Source organism: Camelus dromedarius, chromosome 7 (assembly GCF_036321535.1).
Source record: "Camelus dromedarius isolate mCamDro1 chromosome 7, mCamDro1.pat, whole genome shotgun sequence".
Taxonomy (NCBI): domain Eukaryota; kingdom Metazoa; phylum Chordata; class Mammalia; order Artiodactyla; family Camelidae; genus Camelus; species Camelus dromedarius.
Genome location: NC_087442.1, coordinates 19,338,214 through 19,359,345, shown reverse-complemented (window position 1 = coordinate 19,359,345; position 21,132 = coordinate 19,338,214). Strand labels below are relative to the sequence as shown.

General features: G+C 37.0%; 1 protein-coding gene and 1 long non-coding RNA gene across 4 annotated transcripts in view; one reads left to right on the top strand and one right to left on the bottom strand.

The window, feature by feature from the left end:
• MKLN1 (muskelin 1) overlaps nt 1-21,132 on the top strand; it is a 320,256-nt gene that overhangs the window by 18,061 nt on the left and 281,063 nt on the right. For all 3 annotated transcript variants that reach the window (XM_064487354.1, XM_010975669.3, XM_064487355.1), the window contains exon 2: nt 2,066-2,189. In XM_064487354.1, the coding sequence (XP_064343424.1) occupies nt 2,173-2,189 (17 nt within the window). In that variant the 5' untranslated portion in view covers nt 2,066-2,172. The remainder of the gene's footprint in view (nt 1-2,065; nt 2,190-21,132) is intronic.
• LOC116154072 (uncharacterized) overlaps nt 14,171-21,132 on the bottom strand; it is a 110,503-nt gene continuing 103,541 nt past the window's right edge. Inside the window, exon 4 of the long non-coding RNA XR_004137922.2 lies at nt 14,171-18,319. This is a non-coding gene — a long non-coding RNA (uncharacterized LOC116154072). The remainder of the gene's footprint in view (nt 18,320-21,132) is intronic.

Genomic DNA, 21,132 nt, shown 5'->3' with positions numbered 1-21,132 from the left:
CCCACTTCTAGTCCTTGGTGCCTGTTCTTGGACTGCTCCCTGCTCCTCCGCTCTCATCCAAACCGCTTACAGTGCGCATCCGTTATGTCCTGACGCACCTTCACTCCCTAGGACCAATCTTCAGTGTTGCTTGCATTGTGGTCATCTGTTTTCCACCAGACTCATTTATTTTGGCTTCTGGATTTTGTGGTCAGAGACTGGCCCCTGCATAGAGAGCTGCCTGGCCAGCTGTGGGGCCAGCAATCTGCTCCAGGCTCCAAGTTGACCACACTCCTCTCCCTCCCTCTGACTGGTCCCAGTACATGAGCTGTGGCAATAGGTGAGTGTGATGGTTGTGTCTGATCAGGTTTTTACCTATGAAGGTCATTTCATGGGTGGTCTGTGCAGAGGGTTCAGGTGTACATTCACGCACCGCAGTGGCCTTGGGCCCAGGAAGTACTTTAGAGGCTTAGGGAAGGGTCAGGTGTGGGAGAAGAGTTAGGAGGAGAGCAGGAAAGGCAGATTTAGTTCACTGTACAGTTTTAGCTACACCCATCACCGGTTAAGAGACCACAGCCCCCCACACACAGGCCATGCCTACCCAGACCATCACCATGTGGTCAACTGAGCTAATGTCAAGGTGGTGAGGGAGTCTTCACGGTGGCCCATTTCCCTACCTTTGGGAAGAAAATCTAAGGATTATATCTTCCACTTTTAAGGCGAATTGTTTGAAACAGTTGTCTCCATTCACTGGTTCCATTTATTCCTCAACTTGCTGTGACCTATCTTCTACCTCCACTGATGCTGCGCTCACTGAACTGGCCAAACACCTCCTTGGTGCTCCCTCCATGGTGCTTCTCACTCTTTTCTTACTTGATCTCATGACAGCATTAACCTCCTTGTTGAAATGTACTTTTCCCGTGTCCTCTGCAATACCTCACACTTCTTGTTTTCCTTCTGGCCATCTGCCTTCACCTTCTCCCTCTCTCTTTTTTCCAGGGATCGTTTCTCTGCCCATCTTCTAAGCTTTGGGTTTCCTCCGGGTCCTCTCCTTTGTCTTTTCACTTCCCTGACACTCTAGGGCCCAGTGTATCTCTTTCATCCGTGTGGATTCTATCATTGCCGATTGTACCCTGATGCTTCCTGAACCTGTATTCTCAGACTTCAAGATCAAACTGCCTACTTGTATCCTGTCAGTGTTCCCCAGACATCCCAAACCAAACACGACCAAGGCTGGACTCCTCCCCTTTTCCTCTCAAAATACAAAAATGATTTTAGCTTTCTTAGGGAGTAATAGCACTGTCCACCACAGCTGTTCAAGCCAAAAATCTGAGCAGCAGTTTTGACTTCTGCCCCTTCAAAACTCCAGCATTCAAGCCACCACGAATTTCAGTAGGCTGTGCTTCCTCTACGGCACGGCTTGTAAAGCTCTGTGTAAATCGGTCCTGTTTACTTTTCCAGTCTCATCTCTGACTATTCTGTCTCAGCTATCCTGAACTAGTTTCAGCACTCAGATACTCAGCCACTTCTGTCACCTTCAAAATGTGCATCCTCTGTGCCCTCCACTGAAACACACCTGCCCCACCTCTTTATCTGACAAACTCCTTCACACCATGTAAGTCTCTGTGTAGCAGTCCCTAAGTTCCAATTCTCCAAGTCTGGGTAAGAGTCCTTCCCAGAGCTCTCACTATTGTTCTCTCCCCAATACACTCCTTTATCAGAGCTGCCTTTCCTGTTTATCTCTTGCCCTCTACTGCAAGCTTTACTGGAAGGTCTCTGTAAGCAGGAACCATATTTATCCTATTGACCTTTGTATTCCTAGCACCAACAAAATATTTGGTACAAAATAGATGCTCAGTGAACAAAAATAGTATCACTATAAGAACGTAAGAACATAAAACACATTTCCAATCAGGGAATGCAATTAGGATTTTACAAAACATAGATTTACCAAGTCCCTCAACATCAAAGAGGCTTGAAAATTATCTAAAACTATTTCGAAGAATTTATCAATATTAGAATCATGAGCAGAGAGTAGTTACTAGAGGTAGATTTCAAATCTGTTCCTTCTGGGCTTATTTTCCAGAGTTCAGTATTCAGACTCTCTGAGCTGTGTTTTGGGTCACCCAAGCATTCCATCCTCCTGACTTTCCACAACATACTGGATTCATAACTCACTCCATACTTGAGAACATGGGGATTGGAATAAGGTAAGTGCTCACTTTTCCGTTTTTTCCTCCATTATTTCATTTTTAACCATACATGATACTTCTATAGCATTAATTTCAAAATTCTCTCTCTGGGGTCTTCATCAGAAGACCAGCTTCCCTGCTAGTCTTGCTGATCTCACAATGTTTGAGTAGCCTATGCATATGAAGGAATGTTGTGATGTCTCTTGAGGTATTATGTCGTTTCAAATGTTCTTTTTTTTTCATGACTATTTGAATTTTTCATCATTGTTCTTTCAATGTTTCCTTATATGACTCCACATAGGAAAAAGTGAGTCTTAAGAAGTCAGAAAGACTTGTTGCCCACTTTGGGACACCTTTGGGGCCTGATGCACCCTAAGATTGCAGGGCGTGAGCAGTGCAGTCAAACTTCAAAAACAGCTCTGCTTTAGCTACACTGAGCATGGGCAACTCCTTCCCCCATTCCCACCGTCAACCTTCCCTAGCCCCTCACCTGCTTTAGTTTTTCGTTTAAAAAATTATTACTTATTTATCTTCTTATTTGCTTAATATCTATCTCCAAACTAGAATGTAAGCTTCATGAGTGCAAAGAATTTGTTTTGTTCACCTCTATATGCTCAGCGCTTGGAATTGTAACTGGTACATGGTAGGCTAGGCACCCAATAAATATTTGTTGATTGAATGAATGGTATCTTTTTAAAAAATTTTATAAGGCTGATGCACACTCAGGCCTCTAGGATTCTAATACAAGTCTGGTGTGCAAACTCCCCCTTAACACTTTGATTGATGGCTAAGATGATTACATGGATGGCAGGCTGAACAAATGTACAGATGACATAAAACTAGAAAGGATAACAAATAAGTTGGATGATACAATCAGAATTCCCCTCTTTCCATCTTATCCAAAATGTAATAATGAATCACATCTAACAACATAAAGTTTAATGGGGACAAATATAAAGTACTCAAAGATCCCAAAATTCAATTGTACAAGTACAGGTTGGGGGCGAGGTGACTTACAATTGCTCACGTAGGAAGATTTAGAGTCTCCTGTTGATTGTGAGTAGATGATGAGTCAAACGTGTGATGTAACTTCCAAAAAAATCAGTCTTTTGTTGTTTCAATAGAAATATAGTGTTCAAGTTGGGAAGTAGTTCTCTGGTGATTAGACCAGATTTGTTCTTATTTATGAATTCTCATCTTCAGTCTTTAAGAGAGACATTGATAAACAGAAGAGTATTCAAGAAGAGTAAAAAAAAGATAACATGGGGTCTTGTAATCAGTGTCGTATCAGAAATGATTAAAGGAGCTAAGATTGTGTGTGGGTGTGTGAGGAGGAGGGGGAGAGCTAACATTTGTGGTTACCTTCCAAAGTTAGAGGGGCTGTCCTGCAGAGGAAAGGTTAGATCTCTTCTGGGTAACCTCAAATGACAGACTGAAGACCTGTGAGTGGAAGATGTAAGCATGTATATCACAATCCATTAGAATTCATCAACAATTACATTTGCCCAGTAACTGAGTGGACAACTGGTGAATGTTGTAATTTCCCTAACCCTGATGGTATTCAAGCAGAAGCTGGGCATTCATGCCCCATGTCCTGAATACATTTGTGATGGAAGTTCAAACACTGGGGTGAGGGGTTGGGTTAAATCACAATAACAAACACATATTGAATGCTTACTATATGGCAAGTCCCAAAATAAGTGATTAATTTGGGTTTTTGTAATACTCACATCAATCCTGCTAACTCCATCTTAGAGATAAGGAAAGTGAGGCTTAGAGGAGTTAAGTAACTTGCCCAAGGTCTTATACGTTGTTTGCAGAGCAAGGATTTTAACTTAGGCAGTCAAATCCCTGACTTTAACTTATTATTCTATAAGGATTCCCACCACTAGAAAATCATTCTTTCCTTGAGATTCTACCACTCTAATGAAGTAATTAAATCAAGGAGCTTATTATCTCCAGTCATAAATGATTCTATTGTAAATAGGTTCTTTCAGTATAGTATGCAGGCACTAAATTAGCCTGGGCATTTGCCACGTGTGGTACAGCACAGGGCCTGGCACACAATAGGTGCTCAATAACTATTTACTAAGGGAAAAGAATGAGTGGATGCAACCACACAAGCTGCATTCGAAATGACAGAATCCCAATCCATTGTGACTGAGGAAAAACAAGCACATTTCTGGGTGGTCTACTAAGGACAAAAAATGATAAGCCGTCCTTCCTGGTAGAGGCCTTGAGAATTCCTGCTCAGTTGTTTGGACAATATTCATTTAAATAAATATTTATTGAGTACCTGTCCTGTGCCAGGTATATCTAATGTGCTGAGGGTGCAGAGGTGAATCAGAGGATGCATTGTCCACTGTTAGATAAGCAAATTCTTATGATACAATGTGATAAGTGCTACAGCAGGTGTGTGTGTGTGTGTGTGTGTGTGTGTGTGTGTGAAGTATTACAGGGCACAGAGCAAAAAGGAATTAACTCAGCTTGGTTGAAGGAGTTGTCCAATACTTGTTATGTTTTCAAAATGACTGTCACATACATTGCATGAGTTTATTTGGTCTTCATAAAGACCATATGAAGTTGTGATCCCCTTTTGAGCATAAGATGAAATAGAGTATCATAGAGGTTAGGTGAATTCCCCAAGGTCACGCAGCAAGTAATAATAATTGCCGACATTTCTTGAGTGCTTAGGCTACCTGAGGCTCTTGTTCTAAGTCTCATTAAGATATTTAGCCTTCACAAAAACTCTATAAGGTCATGATCAATATTATTACCATTTTACAAATGAGAAAACTGAGGCACAAGACTTAAATAATTTGCCTGGGGTCACATAGCTAGAAAGTGGAAAAACCTGGATTTGCACCTACCCATTCTGGCCTCAGCAGGCACACACTTACCCACTGCACGAAAGCGCCTTTAACAGGTCCCCTGAAGAACTGGAACTCACACTTCAATTCTGACTCTGAGTTCAGCTTTCTTTCAAGTGACCTTGTTCTTTAGCAATATTCCATCCAAATGAAAATAAATGGTGTGTTCCTATATACAAAGAGAGGTTGTGTAGGTCAGGCATCCGTGAAGTGTTTTGGGAGAGGTATGGTAAAATCTAGAATACGCACTAGTTGTGTGTGCAAGGTTTTTCAGGGCAACCAGAATTTGGTCTCTGGTTCTCCAGGTCAGCCGTCTGGGCTCTAGAGATTATGGTTTGTTACACATAGAAACTAGCCACCAACTCTTACCCCGCAGCCTTTTAAAATTTAGTTTGAGTTTTTCTAAATGAAGATGACAAGATGTGAAACATTAAGAATGAAGTGAGTTAAATTTAATACTTGATACAAAAGTGAGAATGGAGACACAGAAAAGGAGAAATGAAGCACATAATTGCTTAAATTGTCCAAGCCTTCTCTCCATAATAAAAATTCTTGGATTGAAAAGTAGTTTAATCCACTATTATTGTACCTTAATAATTAGGTTGAGTTGGCTCTGTGGTAAATCTGAGAAAGAATTGGTTATTAAAATGAATGAAGTAGATTACTCTTCCTTCCATAATTACGACTTCAACTAATGTGGATATGACCTATGTGATTGAGTCTACTGCATTTTTAAGACATCCTTCTCCCATAATTTTTGGAGATTCAGTAATTTAAAAATCATCAACTGGCAGGGATTTCTGTGGTAGGCGGAGGGGCAGAAAAGGTCCATCCATGTTCTTTGACATTCTCTCCTTCAAAGCAGGTGGGGTTTTTTGGTTCTGTTTGGTTTTTAATGCTTTATTTTGTCATGTATGGAGACCTAGGAGATGCAACTGATTATCTTGGCCTTGTGTTTATAGATTTCTATTTTCTTGGCTTCATGTCCTTGGAAACAATTTTTTGATGGTGGCAGGAGGGTTAGTCATGTTTTATTTTTGTTGTTCCTATTTATTTTTAAGATCTTTTAGTTCACGTCCACTTATAAGGTGTTACATAACTTGTATTTACATATCCACAAATAAAACATTCCTAGTAGTAACTTCTAGTACAACCTTATAGAGACAGTTAATAATTGGATGCCAATCAGAATGATTCTGTAGTATTAATAAGCTAGAACAAGGATATGCTTTGGAAAATTGGGTTTGAAATTCATAATTGGATTTAGCATTTAACATGTGAAATTTCAAGTTTCTTAGATCAATTTTTTTGAGTCACCAAGTAGCCAAATTCTTATAAACATATTTTTCCTCTTCATTACTGAGTCAACAAAAGTTGGAAAATTCTTTTCTCACATATTCTGTTCTTTAACTAAGCCTGGAGGTGAATGGCTTTTAAAAAGACTACATTCCGAACAAACAGTTCTACATGAAGTTAAGAGTAAACAAATAAAGCGGGCTCTGTTGGCACTTGGGATGTACGTCTAACTAGAACTGTCAGTATTTCGAACATATGATTTACTCACGCTGAGGTTTTTAATTCTTAATTTTGAATCCATTGGGATGAAACGAGTGAACCTGGTTGGAAATATGTCAAGAATCAACTTTCTCAGGTTGATCTTCAGTTTGTTGGTCACTAAATTGAAAGACTATTTATTCCCAGGCTTAAAGATGTCTGAGCCTTCTTAAATTTGTTAAAAGATCAAGGCAGAAAGCTAGTACTGCTCTGCTGCTGTGGACAGGTTGCCCTGTCCCTTCTCCTTGATGCCTCTTAGTCGTCTTCTTCATGAGACCTTGTCCATCCTAGCTGGCTCCATGTTTGAATGATATGAAGCACACTGCACCTCCTGCACATCTTCCAATGTGTCTGGGAGATAGAGAACCCTGTTTTCACAATGAGGCAGAAAAATATCAGCCTTTGAGCTGACTTGACTTACTTTCTAGACCAAGGCTCCACACTAAGCACCAAAGACTGCTACACATGTTCTCAGTCACCAGTGTTCGTAACTTAAAAGTGGTTAACACATGATTTACAATCAATTAGATTACCGTGTGATCTTGAGCAAGCAACTTAACCTCTTTCCAAAATAACTATTTCACAGGGTTATCATAGTAAATAATTAAGATTAACTATGAAAATGCTTAGCACAAAGCTTGGCACATAGTTGCAAGTGAAGGTTGAATTATATAAAGTGTATAATTAATTACGCATGGAACCTCCAATGGACAAATGAACCCAAATCGACATTATCTGCCTGTGATCAGTTGTTAAATCAGAAAATTTCACTTCTAAATGAATAATTACATCTACCAATGACTTTGCTTTAAAGTCTACATTCAGAACAAAATGTTTCTTAAGTGCTAATCTGTTCATGTATTTCATAACAGGAGCTGACTATGGCTTCTTTAGAGAAAATTACTTGTGAACAAAAGAAGAAAATTAGATAAACGAAAAGTCTTTATTTCAAAATAAATGAAGAAGGGACAGCTATCTGATTATAGAACATAGAATATGTCTATATGTAATTACAAAATAAAATTTTATTTATAAGTTGGTTTTTTAAATTTTTTCCTGATATCAAGACTAATTTTCTCATAATTGAATGACAAATCCTGCAGTACCTTGTATTAACTATTAATATGCTAAAAATACCTATTAACTGTCTTTTTCTTAATTGTATCTACTGTCATGGCCTTACATTTCAGCGACACAAAAGGAATGATTTAAACTGTTTGCTCTCTCTGCATAGGAGAAAGTAGGAGAGAGACGCATTCTTCTGATGCACTTAATTATGAAAAAAGGACTCTCCCAAGTTGCCAGGAACTAACATGGTAGTAAAGTTACAAGAAAATTTTATTAGGAAAAGTTTTCTCATCTGCAAGTTATTTGACTGAAACCCAACGTGCTGAATTTCAGCACAAAGGTGACTTTGGAGGAGAAAGTTTGTGCCAAACTGAATCAGTTGTTTTTGTGTTATGTAAGAAGGAGGAAAAAAATTTAACCGCTTACTCCTAAGCTATAAATTTAAGATTACCCCGTTATACCAAATGAGAGAATTTTTTTAAACTTTAAACTTTACCTTAGCATTGTATTTTCATGAACTATTATCTGTACCCATTCAAAACTAAATATAATTAAATATTAAGTAATTTGCCTTGCCTAATTATATTTTAAAAGTACAAAGTTATTTTATTCATTGTGTCAGAAGTGAATTCTAGTTGAGTTGTGAAATGGTATTGTTAAACATTAAAAGATTTTCCTTTTAAAATATTTTTTCCTATTTATATAGACTATATGTACAGTATAAAAATATAGAATATACAGTACAGTAAAAACAAGAAAATAAAAATTACCAAATCACCCATAATTATATCATCCAGAGATAATCACCATTAATATTTTGTTTTATTCCTTATGATGAGTGTTTACACATATACACACACACAAGCCCATTATGTACAAATGTATATTAATGTTTTATTATAGAAAATTTAAAACTTAAACAAAAGTAGACAGAGAGCATAAAGAACCTTATGTACCCATCAACCTTGATGACCAACCAACTTATCAATTCCCTCTTCTTCTTCTTCACTCATTTTATTTTAAAGCAAGTCCAGAAATTGTATCATCTCATCCACAAATACTTCAATATGGATTTTTAAAAGACAAGGCCTATTAAAACATAACCATTATCACATCCAAACTAATTATAATAATGAATACCTTAATAAAATGAAATAATTCAGTCATTGTTCAGATTTCCAGTTACCTCACAAATGTCATAATTTATTTTTATAGGTTGTTTGAAGCAGGATCCAAATAAGGTTCACATGATGAGCCTGGTTGACATGTCTGTTAAGTCTTGTTAAATATATATGGGTTTCCACTTAATTTTTTTTCTTGCGATTTATTTGTTAAAGAAACTAAGTTTTGTCCTATAGAACTTGCCCATAACCTAGGATTTTTCTCATTGCATCCCCAATGTATAGTTTCACATGCTTCTCTGTCCTCTGTATTTCCTGCAACTATCTACAGGTTTAACAGATTCAGATTTTTTTTTGCAAGACTACTTCATAGGTAATGATGTGTTTTGCCATTAGGAGATGCATAATGTGTAATGATCTCTTCTTTTTTTTTTTTTAACATTTTTTATTGATCCATAATCATTTTACAATGTTGTGTCAAATTCCAGTGTTCAGCACAATTTTTCAGTCATTCATGGACATATACACACTCATTGTCACATTTTTTCCTCTGTGAGTTATCATAACATTTTGTGTATATTTCCCTGTGATCTCTTCTTTTATAATGTTACCTGGAATCATTTGTTTCTTAAGGATTCAAAATCGTGATATTTTAATCCTATTATTCCTTGAGTTGATTTTCTGGCATGTGCCAATACTGGCCAAATAGATGTTTTGTGCTTTTTGCTTTTTATGTTTTTTTGTTTTTAATTGTCATTCAGACTTATTAATTGAAACATTTAATTTGTTTCAACACATTTATTATGCTTATTAAGACTTAAATTATCCCTTATTTGGCCTGTGTTAGCATCTTCAGTTTGGCTCCTGACTTTTGACATGACCCTAGTAGTCTTTGATTGTGCTTCAGCTAGTTGGTATAATAAGATGGTCTAGGCTCATCTTGTAGAATTCCACACAGTTCAGATCTAGTTATGTTTAAGATGAGTATATATAAATATAATATAAAACCATAAGATAGAAATTATTTATAATATCAAAAGCCTGGAAACAACCCAAGTGTCCATTAATAGAGGACTGATTGAACAAAGTATGGTATAATCACACAATGGAATTCTTCGCACTTATAAAATGGTATTAGGAATCTTTAGGAAATATTTCAATGGGTTAATAGCTAGGATATATTGTAAGTAAAATAGCAAGGGGGAGAAAACTCAATCTAGGATGCTGCCATTATGTAAAAATGAATATAAATGTATATTTACATACATATATACACATGCATATATACATACACACACATATATGTATACGTATATATTCTCTTATATTGAAAAACAAACAATGGAAGGATAAATGGCACAAAATATTAGTTACCTGTAAGAGAGGGAAGGGAATAAAATGGAAGGGATGAGGATAGAAGCTAGATTTTTTTGAATTTACCTCATTTTGTAGATTTGACTTTGGAATATTTTAAATATTTTACATCGTTATAAAAATATTAATTTTTAATACATAATTTCTAACTTTTGAAAAGCCTAACTGTATCCAGTTGCTGGCATACAGAGCACTGTTTCAAACAACTTTAAGACACAGTAATTTGACTACATTTCCCTAGTAGGATATACTCTAAGGACAAAATGAATTACAAAAACACTTTTATCAGGTTTTGGTGATTGAATTATTGGTGGTAATGTCAACATTGGTATTCTGAGTAATATGGAATAAGTAAATATTAATTATGGGATATTCTAATTCTACCACACTCGGTGTCCTTGAGAATCAAGACTCTCAGCATGAAAAGAAGGAGATATAGATGTAAAAGAGAAGAGGTTGGATAAAAACCCTGTAGTTCCGAATTTGAATTGAAAGTCAGTGATATAAACTTATGATCCATGTGTTTATACATAGACATATTCCCAGCTCCTCTGTTCACTGAAAAGACCTGGAAACAGTGATTAAGCCAGTAGCAATGAGCAGCCCTGGTATCTGTATTATGATCTGGCTGAGGCAGAAAAAAATGTCTATGCACATGTGTGTGTGTATATATATATATATCTATATCATAATTACATATAGTCATATATACATACCTTGAATATATGTGTAATATCAGTTATTTAGCCATTCTTCTATTTCTGGACATTTAGATTGGTTTCAGTTGTTTATAGGTATATATAACTATGCAGTAAAGCCTTTTGCACTTGTTATTTCTTTAGTACAAATTCCTATAAGTGCAATTACCTGGCCAGAGGGTAGGAGCGTATTTAAGCTTGATTAGTATTGTCAAATCGCCTCTAGAAAGGTTACACCAGGTTACACACCAAGCAGCAGTGCAGGAGAGTGGCTGCTTCATCCCATTAATACTTGGAGACGTTTATAATGACGTGTTTCTGCCAATACGATCTAAGTCAGAGTCAATCTTATTTTTTTCTTTGTTTTCCCCTCTTTGATTTTCTTCTAGAGAAACTTTAAAAATTAAGCATATCACATGGCTATATTTCAATAAAGGAAAGAAATAAAAGAAAAGGAAAGAAAAAGAAAAAAAAGAATACCACATGGAAAAACTACACTGATGTCATATTTTAAAATTAACATTATGAATTAATAACTATATATCAACAAAGATTAGAATGGCCTTATCAAACTAAACGTCTTACTTACACATTAATATGTGGAATGGCCTATATACTTCAGTTGCAAACATACGTTTAATGAATGTATTAAGATACTAATTTTTATAGCTTTTTGGTAATTTGGTAGCTACTTTTGAAATTCCTGGGAGTTTCAGTCATACCTTACCTTTGCAGAACTCATTAGATGCAAAGCCTTATTTCCCAGACATAGTTTGGAAAGTTAAGTAACTTTGCAAACATTACTTACATGTACTTTGTATAAATAATACCATATGAACCATGAAAGCAAAAATGAAAGTAGATTATGGATTATAAAAGCATACACTGTTGGAGCTAGAAGGATCTTAAAGACCATCTAGTCTGATCTCTTCACTTTATACTTTGGGAAACTAAGGCAAAGGGCAATTATGTAACTTCCCTGAGGTCATACAGCTAATTTGTGACAGCAAAATAAAAATCGAAATTTAATTCAATATAGTTCCCTCTCCATGTAGCTTCTCAGAATTAGCAAAACTTGAAGGCAATATGCAAAGATAAAAATAATTGTTGTGTTAGGGAAATGGTACTTGAGGTATCTCCCTTTGAGATTCTATTATTATGCTATGTTTTCAAGAAAAAGCCTGAAGAAGATAGACCAACAACTACATTATAAAATCAGGTAAACAAGCACTTCTGTTATTTGAAAGCTAGAAATAAACTATTCCACTTGCAGGAATGTATAGCAATCAAAATATACACCATCGGAATTCCATGTATGTGCATATATATATACTCATACTATTGCAAGCACTTCATTGACATTATCTCATTGAATTCTTTTTTTTTTTTTTTTTTAATTTTTTGGAGGAGGTACTGGGGATTGAACCCAGGACCTTGTGTATGCTAAGCATGTGCTCTACCACTTGACCTATACCCTCCCCCGCATCTTATTGAATTCTAACAAGTATCTTAAGCATAGAGATTATGTGACTTGCCTCAGGTAATCTTGAGTGTCAGGGTTAGGATTTGAACCCAGGCAGTCATAGATACAGTGAATAGTTTGCAGTTTCAAGCCTCAAAGGTCAATTTCATTGCTATTGCAGGGTGCTGTCATTGACTCTCCTCAGCTCCCTCCCTACAGGGTCAAGTTTCCACCTTAGAATCCATTCATTTGAATAATATGTAGAAATTCCTTAGAGCAAACAATTTTAGATAGTTCTTCTAAACTCTCTGTCTGCCATTTACTAATTATGTGACTTTTCATTCCTCATCTATAATGTGGGTATGACAATACCTACCTCATTGGATTATTGGAGGACTAAATGATGTAAATTGTATCCACTTTTTAGCAGAATATCTGGCTAACAGTAATATTCAATAAGCAATATCTGCTATCATCAGCTCTCATTAACATCATCATCATTGTATTATTAATATCGTTATGAACATCATCATCATTATTTCTTCCCTCTTGACTACTTTTTAAATACAAAACTTCATGGTAGAGGTAACACATTATTCAAGAAGCTAATGACTCATCAGTTGTTTTTCTCCTGATAGGAGAGAGCAGAGAGGTGGTAACACAGGGGGAGGAAAGGGAGAAATGGAATAGAGAAGTCGGGGGACCCTGAAGACAGTTTTACCTCCAACTGATTGGGATAAGTTTACAGAACAGTTCACTTGAAGTCCAACTCTTATGTGGGATCCTGTAACCTTATCGGGTTTCCAGAAGGCCTGAGGGAATGAGGAAGACCACTATTCGCAGGCTGTGGAGACAGACTGTCTGTCGCTGCCCAAGGGATCCCATGCACTGTGGCCACCTGCCTGTCCAATGCAGGCAGGGGTGCAGGGGTGGAAGAGGGCAAATAACCTTCAGCAAATGCGTCTGTTTACTGTGCCTGGAAACAGGCCTTTGGTCATGGAAAAATTTCTCATTGTACCCCTAGGTACAGAACACATATTGCACAATACAAAAGATCTTATTAAGACTTTCTGCTAACCTGTGTACATGCTGTGCTTCAAGGTTAGCGCTGTGTGCCATTTCTGAGGTGTGATTCCACTTTCTACACAGGGCTAAAGTCTAGAGGTGATTTGCAGGAGCAACCTTACACTTTCCTGTGGAATTCTCCTCTGGTCATGGATGCCTGAAGTCTTACTTTTTTTGCTATGGGTTCACATCCTCTTTTATTTCCAGTATTTTATTTCTCACTTTTCATTGTTATGAAAAGAACATAAGCACGTGGTAAAATATAAAATGGTGAAAGAAGTGTTCAGGAAAAGTATACCTCATTCCCATCCCCAGGGCCACTGCCCCGAAGTAACTATTGTCCCTTCGTTCATTCAGAAAACATGGTAGAGCGCCTTCTCTGCAGCAGACACTGTCCTAGATGCTTAGGGCTGAAGAGCAAACAGGTAAGATTCCTGCATTCCATTAGGAGTTGATGGACCACAAAAAAGATACAAAAGCAAATTATCGTATTGAATTTTAGAAAGTGATCAGTGCTACAAACAGAAACAAGCAAGGGACAAGGATAGAGTGATCAGGGTTGCTGACATGATATTTGAATGAAGTACTGAAAGAAAAGAGGGGAGGAGCTATCGTGGGGTGTTCCAGACAGAGGGGAAGCATGTTTAAGCAAGGCTGGCATGTTGTGGGGACGGATTTTAGAATACTTATTTATTTTTATTTATAAAATACTTATAAAGCATCTACCACAGACCAGGCACACTTTTCAAAATTAATTTTTATTGAAGTATAGTCGATTTACAATGTTGTATTAATTTTTGATGTACAGCATAGTGATTCACTTACACATATATACATATTTCTTTTCATATTCTTTTTCATTATAAGCTATTACATATATACTGAATATAGTTCTCAATGCTATACAGTAGGACCTTGTTGTTTATCTGTTTTATATATAGTAGTCAGTATCTGCAAATCCTGAACTCCCAATTTATCCCTCCCTACCCCATTTCCCCCGTGGTAACCATAAGTTTGTTTTCTATGTCTGTGAGTCTGTCTCTGTTTTGTCAATAAGATCATTTGTGTCCATTTTTTTAAGATTCCACATATAAGTGATATCATATGGTATTTTTCTCTTTCTGGCTTACTTCACTTAGTATGACAATCTCCAGGTCCATCCATGTTGCTACAAATGGCATTATTTTATTCTTTTTTTTACAGCTGAGTAGTACTCCATTGTGTATATATACCACATCTTCTTTATCCAGTCATCTGTGGTTGGATATTTGTTTCCATGTCTTGGCTATTGTAAACAGTGCTGCTATGAACATTGGGATGCATGTATCTTTTCAAATTAGAGTTCCCTCTGGATATATGCCCAGGAGTGGGATTGCTGGATCACAGGGTAAATCTATTTTCAGTTCTTTAAGGATTCTCCATAATGTTTTCCATAATGGCTGCACCAAACTACATTTCTACCAACAGCATAGGAAGAGTCCCTTTTCTTCACACCCTCTCCAGCACTTATCATTTGTGAACTTTTTAATGATGGCCATTCTGACCAGTGTGAGGTGATAACCTCATTGTAGTTTTGATTTGCATTTCTCTGATAATTAGAATATTGAGCATTTTTTCATGTGCCTATTGGCTATTTCTTCATTGGAGAAATGTTTGTTTAGGTCTTCTGCCCATTTTTGGATTGGGTTGTTTGTTTCTTTTTATTGAGTTTTATGAGCTGTTTGTATATTCTGGAAATTAAACCCATGTCAGTCACATCATTTGCAAATATTTTCTCCCATTCTGTAGGTTATCTTTTCATTTTGTTTATTACTTCCTTTGCTGTGCAAAAGCTTATAAGTTCAAATAGGTCCCATTTATTTATTTTTGCTTTTATTTCTATTGCCTCGGTAGACTGCCCTAGGAGAACATTGCCACAGTTTATATTAGAGAATGTTTTACCTGTGTTCCCTTCTAGGAGGTTTATAGTGTCTTGTCTTATGTTTAAGTCTTAAGCCATTTTGAGTTTATTTTTGTGTATGGTGCGAGGGAGCATTCTAATTTTATTGATTAACATATGGCTGTCCAGCTTTCCCAATACCACTTGTCAGAAAGACTTTTTCTTCATTGTATATTTTTGCCTCCTTTGTTGAAGATTAATTGACCATAGGTGTGTCAGTTTCTTTCTGAGCTCTCTTTTCTGTTTCATTGATCCATTTTGTGCCATTTTGTCTGTTTTGTGCCAATACTGTGCTGTTGTGATTACAGCAGCTTTGTAGCGTGTCTGAAGTCTGGGAGGGTTATGCCTCTAGCTTTGTTGTTTTTCCTCAGTATTACTTTGGCAATTCTGGGTCTTTTTTGATTTCATATAAATTTTAGAATTATTTATTCTAGTTCTGTGAAAAAATGTCCTGGGTAATTTGATAGGGATCACATTAAATCTGTAGATTGCTTTGAGTAGTATACAGGCCAGGCATTCTTGTTAAGTACTTTATATGTTAATTCTGTTAATCCTTGCAACAAGCCTGGGCACTCTTATCATCCCTGTTGTAAAGGGAAACTGAGCCACAGAAAAGTTAGGAAGGGTGCTCAAAGTCACAGAGCTAGTGAGCAGTGAGACCTGGACTTTAACTGGGGCTGTCTGGCTGTGTCTGGCCCATGCCTTCACTGTTGTACTCTGCTGCCACACAGTAGGCAGGTGGCACTGGGGGGTGTGGGGCCATCCTGAGGGTGAGATGGGAGTGGTGGGAGAGCTCCAAACAAAAGAATGACAGGTACAGTCTTTCAGAAGGTTCTGACACATTTACATGCATTTATGTTTATGTATATGCGTGTGTCCTTGAAGTTTGTGCCCTCTTAGTAGTTAATATGCTTAATGTTAAAATGTAAAACAATTTACATTTATGAAAAGGTGAGAAGGGCTTGATATTATGCATGCTGTAGTTAAAAATGATATCCTATCAAATAATATTTTGGACATGGGTGATCTCTTCTATTTTTAAAGTCTTACAAATACTTCTCTATTCTGGGGCTCTGGCAGTACTGTGTATCTGACCATGCTTCCCTCGGACAACAAATCAACTTTCTTTTTTTAGCGATTCAGTGGTTTTTAGTATATTCACAGTGATGTACAACCATTGCCATTATCTGATTCCAAAATATTTCCATCACTCCGGACAGAAACTCTATACCTGTTAGCAGTCACTCTCAATTCTCCCCTCTCCCTAGCCCTTGGAAACCAAGAATCTGTTTTTTCTCTCTATGGATTTGCCCATGGTGGATATTTCACATAAATGGAATCACGCAATATGTGGCCTTTTGTGTCTGACTTCTTTCACTGAGCAACGTGGTTTCAAGGTTTGTCCATGCTGTAGCATGAATTAGTACTTCATTTCTTTTCATTACTGAATAATATTCCATTGTATGGATTTATCACATTTTGTTTATCCATTCATCAGTTGATGGACATCTGGGTTGTTTCCACTTCTTTGCCATTATGAATAATGCTGCTGTGTACATTTGTTTACAAGTTTTTGTGCAGACATAAGTCTTATAATTTTCTTGGTTATACCACTGAAATTGCTGGATCATATTCTAACTGTATGTTTAACTTAGCAAATCAACTTTTGAGTACAATGTACTGCATAGCACCTCACTACTTACAAGGGGAAAATCATAGGAACAAGTGGTTGCTTTAGCAGATGTCCTATCCTGTACTATTTGTATGAGAAGGTAGCAGATTAGTGGTGGTGCCTACTTCTTGGGGTTTAATGTGTCAGTATTGAAGGTCATTCTCCATGCAGATGCCACTTTTTGTGACCCCCTCCATATGATAGATGGGGATTAGCCATGAGGAAGTTGCCTTTGAAGTAACTGAAGTGCTTGGCTTGAGTAACCCAGTCTCCCCAGGTACTCCTAAGAGCATCATAGCTAGGGTCAGTCTGGAGAAGTGAAGGCTTTGAGAAGATTACAGAGTTCTCTAAGAATAATATTAAGAAAAATAATAGCAGCCCCAACCTTTTAACATTCACTACACACCTAGCATAATGCTAAATGCTTTATAGCTTTTGTCAAAACCTGGACTCTCCACTACAGTAACCACTGGCCACAGGTGGCTTATTAAGTGCTTAAATGTTGTTAGTTTGAGTTGAAACAAACCATATGTATAAAATACACATTGGATTTTGATGACTTAGTACCAAAAAGAGAACATAAAATATCTCACTAATATTTTTTACATGTTGAAATGATGTTTTGGATATGTTGAGTAACATATATTACTAAAATTAATTTCACCTGTTTCTTTTTATGTTTCTTAATGGGGCTACGAGAAAATTTTACATTACATATGCGACTCACATTTGTGGCTTGCATTATATTTCTATTGGATTTATTCTAGCACTTATTCTAGACTATTCTTCACAGTAATTTGATCAGCTGGACTGTATTATCATCCCTACATTATGGGTGAGGAAATTGAGGCTTAGAGAAACTTAAGTAAATTGCCTGTGATGATACAGCTGTGGCTTAAGCACAAATCTGTCTGTCTCTAAGCCTGAATTCTTACCTATTATTCTAGGCTGTCTCCCCATAGTCCAGAAAAATAACCCATGTGATGCAGAAATGGTTATGATGATTAGCTATGGCAAAAAGCTGTTTTCACGTCTCCACTGTAGCGCACAAGAAAAATTGTTCCTGCCATCCTGTAAGGTAGAATGTAGGTTGGATTTGGGGAAAATTGCCTAGGGGAAAGTTTCTGAAATACTAACTCTTTGTAACAGTTTGGGGCTTACTTGCCAAAGATGGAAGGTAGATGAAACTACTTCAGAGGTTACTTTCATTTCTATGATCCCACATTACAATTCACGTCAGATCCACAGGTCAGTCACTGCTGTAATGCTCAGAGGGAGATGGAGCAGAGGGAGACGAACGAGTGCTTCCATTTCATTCTTTTTCCCTGTAAAATGTAAGGCTTTAATTTCATCCCATTTCATTTGAATTTGTGAAAACCTCAATGGGACATTCTTCACAGCAATGCTGCTCTCTTCTAAGTTGCAATGAAGAGAAGGCAGCAAAACAGTTTAGGAGAGAAAGTCATTCCTTTTCTCCCCCTCGCCCCACTACTTTAAGTCATTCTCTAAAATATGTGTTTTAACTCAGTCAGATCTTGCTTTTCCTAAGGCATCAGTGTTCATCACTCAAAAATAATTTTCATATGTGCATACTAAGACTAGCTATTGCTATATTGTAAATATTATAACAGTTTTATTCTCATTTTATATATACTCATGTATAACATGTATCATGAGTATAATTTACTTATTTAATTTAAAATATCAAAGGGGAATCCCAGTTTAGAACACTAGCTCCTTGAGCTATTTTTCCAAGATGGGAAGGCCAGGGGAGAATTGGGAGAATTGGGAACTACGCTTTGTCTCAGGGTCTCATCCCAAATGTTTAAACCCTTTCATGTTCTTAGGATCTAGAAATTGCTGCCTGCTGTTAAGCAAAATCACACACATTTTTTTTTCTTTTTTCCCCAATCTACAGGTTTACAGCATACCAAGAAACATAGCAATTTGACTCCTAAAAGATTAAGTTCAGCTCAAAAATCAAATGCTAAGTAGCAAAAAGTTTCTAGACCTATAAATACCATGTTTTTTAAATTTTTATTTTTTAATTCAGAGTCAAAATTTTAGTGCCCTTAAATTAGGTTCACTTTGGTTTAAATAGCTACATGAAAAATAAATTTCAGCATTTGTTTTTTGTTTAGTCATCCTTCCTTAAAATTCCTTAGCTGTTTCAAATGTACTTCAGATGGGATGACAATGAGCCACAGAAAGAAGTCAGAAAGATAGAATGGTATTGGGGAAGGTATATGGAGCTGGGAATCACATGACCTGAATTCTAGTTCTGTTTCAACAACAAATTAGCAACAAGGCCTTAAAGAATCTAAGTTCCACAGGTATTTACTGGATATCTAGTAGGTTCAAGGCATTTTATAAGCTGTAGGCGTTACAAGAATAAGCAAGACATGGATCCTCAAGGAACTTATCATCTAGTAGGAAAGAAAGCATATTCACAAAACTATGGTATAATATGATATAGAATGTATGGGTAATGGAGTAGAATTTATGGGAGCACAGAGGAAATAAGCATAATTCCAGCCAAGAAGATCGGGGTGAAGAAAGTGATGGTTGGGGTGGTCCTGGAACTATGAGTAGGATTTCTGGGTGGGGCTGGAAAGGAAAGGTGTTCTAAACAGAAGGTATGGAGAGGCTGGGGAGGGGTGGGAGGAGGGAGAGGGAAGATAATGTAAGCAAAGGTGTATGGTAAGGAAATGCAGAGCTGGTTCAGGAAACTTGTTAGACAGGAAAGCACAGTTGATTCTGAATAATAATGGTAGATAAACTTTGACCACTAGATTAGAATCAGATTGTGGTAGAGCTTGAATTCCATTCTGAAGAATTTGGACCTTACTTGGTGGCGAAGGGGCCGCAAAGATAAAGAGCAGACCCATGAATGATCAGCTTTGCTAGAATTATTGCTCTGATGGCACTGAGTAGCATGAGTGGTGAGCAGAAAAAAAAGAAGGCTGGGGGATCAGTTAGAAAACGGTCATTGTAGGGTTCTGGTACTGGGAATGGTGGCTAGAGAAGGCAGATGCAAGAGACATTTTGGAGGGAGAATTGACAGGGGTTGTTGATGACTAGTTTTGAGATGCAAAAGAAGACTGTGGTTTTGAGCACTGATGAGTGAGAGCATTGATGAGTGAGAGCATTGATGGGTGAGAGCATTGATGGAGATGCTGAGAATGAGGAGGTTTGCTGGGAAAGTGCTGTTTGATTTTGAGCATATTTAATCCATCCTGAACCAATCAGCTAATCATACAAAACACAAGTCAGTTCCTGACTCACCTCTTCCCAAAACCCTTCAATGCCTCCCTTTCCTACTTGGGGGTGGGGTGGGGGTGGGAATCCTCACAATGTGGGACAAAGCCATATGTATCCTAGCTGCCTATTTTCCCTTTGATCTCATCTCCTTCCATGACCCCCTATTCTCTGTATATGGGAGCCGCACTAGCCCTCTTGCTGTTCCTCCAATACTTAGAGCCTTTCTTGGTGTTTTCTCTGCCTGAAATCCTCTTTCCTCAGACCATTCTCATATCTTACTCCCTCACTTTCTTAGCTTTTACTTAAATACCACCTTTTTAGAAAGACTTTTCCTGATCATCCTATACAAAACAGCAACCACCAACCTTTCTCCCCTCTTTGGCACTTTCTCTCTCCCCACTTTGCTGTTCACCAAACCACTTATCACCCTCTGATATACTATGTATTTACTGGTTTACATCACAGCCTGCAAACTGAAGCAGTAAAATCAGATTAATAATGAAATAATCCAGTGTTTTCAAGGGTTGCAGTGAGGTTTGTTTCTCTTCCCCACCATCTTGGGGACTGTAAATTGATATAATCCCTTTGAAAAAAGCAATTTGGCAGTAAATATGAAGAGTCATAAAATGGTGATGTCCTGGAACATTTTATGTTTTGGAAATTCTGAAAATCAATTCTAAGAAGATAATCTAAACTATGAAAAACAAGATATACAGGAAAATACATATTGATATAATATTTGTAATATCAAGAAATTGGAAAAATTCTAAACATCTAACAATATAAGAAGAGAGTTAAATTAAGTAAATTACTGTTCATTTACTTAATGATATATTATTCACTGTTAAAAGAATAGTTATAAAAAAAAGAATAGTTA